General features: G+C 41.6%; 1 protein-coding gene across 1 annotated transcript; it reads right to left on the bottom strand.

The window, feature by feature from the left end:
• Positions 1-4634: 4634 nt before the first annotated feature.
• On the bottom strand, positions 4635-5570 carry LOC132539835 (taste receptor type 2 member 3-like). The gene has a single exon (XM_060195758.1). The coding sequence runs from the start codon at positions 5568-5570 to the stop codon at positions 4635-4637; it is 936 nt and encodes a 311-aa protein (XP_060051741.1).
• Between the last annotated feature and the right edge of the window lie 1985 nt (positions 5571-7555).

Raw genomic sequence — 7555 nt, 5'->3', positions numbered from 1 at the left:
GGTTCTGGTGTGTGATGATGGAGGAGGACTTAGATAACTGGGGTGAGTGAGTTTGGCAGAAAACGGAGAAAAATTTATACATGAACTAACAACCTTATTTACTATAAACCATTATTAAAAATAAACATGATAGGAAGAGAAGATGAATACCAGATGATCTCCCTCTCTCTCTTTTTTTTTATAATTTATTTCTTTATTGGGGAATTAATGCTTTACATTCAACAGTAAATACAATAGTTTGTACATGCATAACATTCCCCAGATTCCCATTTAGTAATACAACCCCCACTATGTCATTCATCATCTTTCATGGACCTGTATTCTCCCCGCCCACCAACCCACCCCTGAGTCTTTTACTTTGGTGTAATACACCAATTCCATTTCAGGTTCAACTTGTGTTTTCTTTTCTAATCTTGTTTTTCAACTTGATTTCACTCTCTTAAGTGGCAAGTAAGACGCAAGAACAGTAAGGAAAAACACAAGTTTGTGGGAATATGGCAGGTCAAGCAGGGCTGACACCCTGATCATCTCTCTGAGACCAGTAGGCGTTTATCCAAAAAAGCCTCTCTGCCCCTCCCCCCTCTCCTCGGATGGCCTTGTTGCCAGCATTCTGCACCTGGCCCGAAGGCAGGAGCTGTTAACCAAAACATAGATTATAGTTACGTTTCCGCTTCCTGCAGGCAACAGGGTATGGAGGTTCCTCAATAGATTAATCATTGAGATGGCATCAGCCTTTACCCCAGCCCATTCCTGATGAGACCGCAACTTCCCTGTCCCCAGCTTGTTCCCACTTCACGTTATTGATCTTTAAAATTATTGGTCTTGCAATACTTCCTGCCTGCTGGCTCGAGTATAAGAATACCTCCGTGTAGCCCAATAAACGCACTATCCCCTGCCATAGTGTCCAGAGTCTACACTCTGCGTGCTCACCCCCACTGCGGCCTGTTTTCCTCCTCTATGACACCTCTCTGGTGGCCAGTGGAGCGGTGAGCATGGGGTGGACGGGGCAGGCCTTCCAGAGCTTACCCCACACAAGGTGAAAGTTGCACTGGGTTTAATATGTTGCACCAAAGTAGAGGACTCTGGAGGAGGAAGGAAAGTGATAGGATACAGGGGCAATGGTGTCTTGAGGCATAATGATGGGAAAAGATGTAGGCTGAGAGAGAAAGTGTCTTGCTGGCACCTATCATGGAGAGATGGGAGGTTGTACCTATGTGTCAACGACTGTACTGTAAACCATTAAACCCCCCCAGTAAAGTAGGGAAAAAAATCAAAAAGGAAACAACATAGACCAAAGATATTATTTCCTGTTACTTTAGAAAATAAAATATAAATTCAGAACAATAATGAATTTAGTTTGGGTTACATATGACCAAATATCAAATAGCATGCTATTCTTCATTCCATATCAAAATGTACCTCATTCACAAATAGCATCAGTAATAATAGCAGTATTTATGGGATGTTTGTATCATGTAGGATTCCATTTTCTATATGTTAAATGATTAAATTTTTTAGTTTTTTTTTATTACTAGTGATTTAACAGTGCTTTACAATATTGAAAGATTTCAAGGGCATAGTTTCATACCCATATGTGAATGAGGATGTCACCACCAAAGTTCCGTACAACACACACACACACACACACACACACACACTCACACACACACACACACACACACAAACACACACATACACACACAAACACACACACACACAAACACATACACACCACACACACACAAACACACACACACAAACACATACACACCACACACACACAAACACACACACACACACATTTCATTCTTTTCAGAAACTCCTCCAACATTCTATATTCTCATTCTGTAAATGAGGAGAGTGGAACAGAGAGAGGTTGAGAAGACTCCAATGTCAGCCAGTTCATAAAGGTCAGCCATTTGTCTCTCTAGCACTAGCTAAACTTTCTAGCACTCACATTCTAAGCCATGAAATTTTATACCTTAGAGTTCATTAATAACAGAAAACCAGATTCAGACCTGCCATATATCATAACTGATTTATTAATTAAGCCTAAGAGTTTTTCATAATCTTAAGCTATAGCATTCTCATTGGCTTGTCAGTACTGCTCAGGGATAGGACATACATCGAGGCCTATATGATTTGAACTTTTTATGAAACTTATAAACCTATTTCAGCTACTTTTACACTTCTCTCATATTTCATTTTTAACATAAATTGCATTGATTAACTGTACTATAAAAATAAGAGGAGTAGGGGGTAGTGCAGTGGGTTAAACGCAGGTGGCGCAAAACTCAAGGACTGGTGTAAGGATCTCAGTTCGAGCCCCTGGCTCCCCACCTGCAGGGGAGTCGCTTCACAAGCGGTAAAGCAGGCCTGCATGTGTCTATCTTTCTCTCCCTCTATCTCCCCCTCCTCTCTCCATTTCTCTCTGTCCTATCCAACAATGATGACATCAATAACAACAATGAAATAACAAGGACAACAAAAGGGAATAAATAAATACATAAATATTTAAAAAATAAAAATAAGAGATTGCAACTTCCCACATCAAGAATCACATTCCACCCACCATCAAAGCTCCAATGTCATCACACCACAAAGTGTTCTCCTCTACACTTCCACTCTAGTTCCTTCTTCCTCAGCCACCATATTTTTCACTGAGTCTAAAAATTATTTTTTGTCATGTGAAGTTCTGGAATTAGAAGAAGAACTAGGAGAAGGAGGGAGGAGGAAGAAGAGGAAAAAGAGGAGGGGGAGAAGGAATAGATGCATCTTTTAAAAAAGACTGCTAGAACTTTAGCTCAGTCTGAAGATTTGAAAATTACTTGAAATTTTACTGGAATAAAATGACAAAGCAAAATAAAATGAATTCACTGCCAGGCTGCATTAGACCTAACTCTTCAAGGATCTTTATTTCTATTCACTGTTTTGACATTGTCTCATGGATTTGACTAAAATGGTCTCTATAGGAACTACTTCTGCTGTATAATTCACCATTTGTTCCAATAATAGCCTCACCTACTAAGCACTTCATAGAATGATTCGTGCTAAATAGATGTTAAACATTGTCTCATAATCTCGAATGCTTTATGAAGTCAATGTCACACTTCAAAGTTGATGTTCACATTTTAAGTGAGGAAAAAGAACATCAGATGGTTTAAATAACTTTCATTAGATCACAAATACTGGAAAATGAACAGAATAAAACCCAAGTCTGTAGAACTTCAATGATTTTATTTTTTTCTCTCGAGTCTACGATACTGTTTTACACACATCAGCTGATCACCATTGATATAAACTTAAAGTGAAATCTAGTAATCAGTGCATTGTATTGAGCTGATTGTTACTAAGCTTAAACATCATTCTTTTTATATTTTAACTACATTCCACATTAATTGCTAAGTTTATTTTATTTTATTTTATTAGTAATTTAATAATGATCAACAAGATTTTGGGATAAGAGGGGTATAATTCCAAACAATTCCCACTACCAGAATTCCATATCCCATCCCCTCCACTGGAAGTTTTCTCCTTCTCCTTTCTTCTTCTTCTCCTTCTTCTCCTTCTCCTTCTCCTTCTTCTTCTTCTTCTCCTCCTCCTTCTCCTCCTTCTCCTTCTCCTTCTCCTCTTCCTCCTTCTCCTCCTCCTCCTCCTTCTTCTCCTTCTCCTTCTTCTCCTTCTTCTTCCTCCTCCTCTTCCTCTTCCTCTTCTTCTCCTCCTCCTTCTTCTTCTTCTACTTCTTCTTCTTCTTCTTTCTTCTTCTCTTCCTCCTCCCCCTCCTCTCCTCCTCCTCTTCCTCCTCCTCTTCCTCCTCTCCTCCTCCTCTTCCTCCTCTCCTCCTCCTCTTCCTCCTCTCCTCCTCCTCTTCCTCCTCTCCTCCTCCTCTTCCTCCTCTCCTCCTCCTCTCCTCCTCCTCTCCTCCTCCTCTCCTCCTCCTCTCCTCCTCTCCTCCTCTCCTCCTCTCCTCCTCCTCTTCCTCTCCTCCTCCTCCTTCTTCTTCTCCTTCTCCTTCTTCTTCTTTTTCATGTCCAGGGTTACTGGAGCTAGGTGTCTCCACTGTGAATCCACTGCTCCTGTGGCCATATATTTTTTTTACTTTTTTTATAAGACAGAGATAAATTGAGAGATATGGGGAATATAGAAACCTGCAGGCCTGCTTCAACACCTATGAAGCAACCCCCTGCAGGTGGTGAGCCAGAGACTCAAATCCAGATCCTTTCACGGGTCCTTGCACTTCATACTATTTGGGCTTAACCCAGTGTGCCACCACATGACCCCAAGTTTTCCTACTCTTTAGCCTTCTGAGAGTATGGACCAAAGATCTTTATGGGGTGCAGAAGGTGGGATGTCTGGCATCTGCAATTGCTTCTCCACTGGACATGGGTGTTGACAGGCTTATCCATACCCCCAGCCTGTTTCTATCTTTCCCTAGTGGACCAGAACTCTGGAGATGCAAGGATCCAGGACATTTTGGTGAGGTCATCTACCCATATAAGTCAGGATAGCATTATGGTAGCACTTGCAACTCTTACTGATGATACAGAACTAGTACCACAGGAGGGTCAGAAAGAGTCATGAAGTCTGAGCCAGGGCACTGAACCCCAAAGCTCTCTCCTTCACTTGCTGCTGGACTAGGAAGAAATAAATTCTGTGAGCTCTCCAGGCTGACATCTGAGCATTGCCAAAAATATCTGCTTCAGCTTGTTTTGTCCCAAGATGAGAATGAATGAGTGGGCAAAAAGATAAAACATTTTAATTAGTTTGGCAGTCATCTCAATGGTTGTAGTCTCAGGTAGGAGAGGTCTAGATGATATCAACAAAAGGGCAAGAAAGTAAAGTAGGAAGAGGATGGGGAAGGAGAGGATGATTTTGATGGCCCTCCAGTGGGCTTCAGTGCTGGGGTCTCTGGAGCTGCTACCATTTTGCTGCATCTGCCTTGTGTGCCTTCCCAGGGAGAGGATAAGTAGAAAGGAAGAGGCCACAGCCACTAGCAGGGAAGGGACATTCCACAGAATCCCAATACCATGGATCAGTTCATAATAGCTTTTCCATCTACTGTGATCAGTCATATTCCTTGTACCATCAATGTCACTGAGAACAGAGTAGATCTTAAATTCATAGGCCAGAGACATGGTGCTGGCACAGGACAGGAGCAGTGCACCCAGCAGCATCCACACCACCACCCGGGACACCCTCCACTTGAGCCAGAGGAATGCAGGGTGGGAGAAACTGGCGATTTTCAGGCAGTAGAGGACACTGAGGCAGGTGACCAGCCAAATGCTCAAGTCATTGGTAAATGTCCAGATAATTTCAAAAAGTTGTTTGCCTAGATCATGAGCAGGCACTGTAGAAAGTAAAACCACTAAAATTGAATCTGCGAAGAGGATGCACAGCAGAATGATCCTGGATAAAATCAAGAGAGTGATGACAAAGTCAGATAAAGAGAGTCTTTGGCCCATCAACCAGATCCTGCCATTGACCCAGCCAATGAAACCATTCCCCAGCATTCCCAGAATGAACTCAGCAACAAAGAGAACAAAGAACACACAGCTGGTGAGGTCCAACATATCCACTACTAGGCAGAACAGCTCTTGGCTCCTTGTGTTAATTTCAAATAGAATGTCCTTCCTGGTTTGAAATCTCTGTGAATTGGTCGTCTTCCTATTCTTGCTCCACTGAAGCTGCCACTTGTTCCTCCCTGTGAAGGCTGTTAGAGCACAGTTTAGAGAGTCCTCTCTTGCTCTCCCAGGTTTCTCTATCCTCTTCACAGGTGGCATGCATATCACATTCATTATGGTCTAAATTCAACAACTCTTTGCTAAAATGCAAATACAGCTGTCTCCAGTGTCACAGAAAATGGAGGAATTGGATTTAATTTCAAAGGCAGTAGGGTTCCCCAACACCCAGAATACAATAAAAAGTGTCAACAGATTTTTTAAATTTATTTATAAAATAAAAAATAGAAAATATCAATAAAACTGTAGGATAAAAGGGGTAAAATTCCACTCCAGCCGGCCGGGCTAGCTTCACGGGCAGGTAACAGAGACGCGGAGACAACGGCTGGGCAGGGAAGCTGTATTTCTTTATTCAGGAACAACGATTCATAAACTAAACCAAACTAATCACCAAACAGAACTCTGCTGTCTCTTTGCAGCGGTGCAAGCACTCTCTCCAACTCCGGAACTCTCCAACTCTCGAACTCTGAAACTCTGTGACTCAGGAACCCTCTCTCAGGGTTCCTTGGGGCGGGGCCAAGCGGCCTGCGAAATTAGCAGGACTGATCCAATTCTCTTGGCGGGGGAGAACTAGAACCCAATGTAAAGCATACAACAGCAGTAGGGTTCCCCAACACCCAGAATACAATAAAAAGTGTCAACAGATTTTTTTAATTTACTTATAAAATAAAAAAATAGAAAATATCAATAAAACTGTAGGATAAAAGGGGTAAAATTCCACACATTTCCCACCACCAGATTTCCATATCCCATCTCTTCCACAAGAAGCTTTCCTGTTCTTTCCTGTCATTATGAGGTACAGAAGGTGGAAGGTCTGGCTTCTGTAATTGCTTCTCTACTGAACATGGACATTGACATATTTATTACAAGCAAAATAACTCAGAAGGGAAATCTTGTTAATATTATTTATTATTGATAAAGACAGAAATTGAGAGAGGAGTGTGAGATATAAATGGAGAGAGACTTTTAAGACACAGCTATATATAAATTATGTCAAAGGACATAAATTATGGTGATGTCATGCATGATACAGAAAATCCTAAGAATGGGACCTTCAAATTTAACCCAATTGCCAAATAATTTGATTATAGCAATAACTATCTACTATCTTCTTTAACCCTAAGACAACAGGAACTTCCCGCTTCCTCTATAAAGCCCATATTTCCCCTAGTCCTGGAACCTCTAGGGTGGGGCTCACTTTCCTGCATGCTTCTCTCAATTCGTACCAAATGATACTGCATCTGCTGATCCCAACCTAATCAATGCACTGAATACCACCTCAGCATGCTTCACTTAGGAATGTGTCCAGAGACGTCAGGACTAGAATGTCAACCCTTCAGCCTCATTACTCAGGTGAGACCTTTCCTTTCTCATAGGATTCTCTAATTCCATTTCAGCTGGTTTACTTCCTAACAAAGTCCCAAAACCTAGATATAGACCAGGTCCCATGGCACAGGGCATATGTACACATGTATCCATAAATTAGGGCAAAATACATACCTGACAGAAAAAGTGCACTACAGTCTGCAGTGAGTCAATAAGTGAAGCAAGTAGAAAGACCTAAAAAGACACCATAAAGTTCATAATGAAATAGTTTCTACTTAGATCTAGGTACCCTCCTCACCTACTTCCCTCAGACACTCCAAAGCTAACCTTATCAAAGTAAGTGTTGTAACTTAACTTAAAGGGGGTTTGGGAAGCTGAGGCACAGAAAGGATTCCCTGCAGGGAGCTGGGAACAGGCTTAAACAATACAAGGTTTTATTAGGGTGAAATGGGTAAAAGGAAAATAAACAATTACCATCAGGGGTTAAGAGT

Source organism: Erinaceus europaeus, chromosome 8, assembly GCF_950295315.1.
Source record: "Erinaceus europaeus chromosome 8, mEriEur2.1, whole genome shotgun sequence".
Classification (NCBI taxonomy): domain Eukaryota; kingdom Metazoa; phylum Chordata; class Mammalia; order Eulipotyphla; family Erinaceidae; genus Erinaceus; species Erinaceus europaeus.
This window is presented reverse-complemented; position numbering and strand designations above follow the sequence as displayed.

Coding starts and splice junctions, on each gene's coding strand:
- LOC132539835 (XM_060195758.1), bottom strand. CDS start 5,570: ATGTTGGACCTCACCAGCTGTGTGTTCTTTGTTCTCTTTGTTGCTGAG.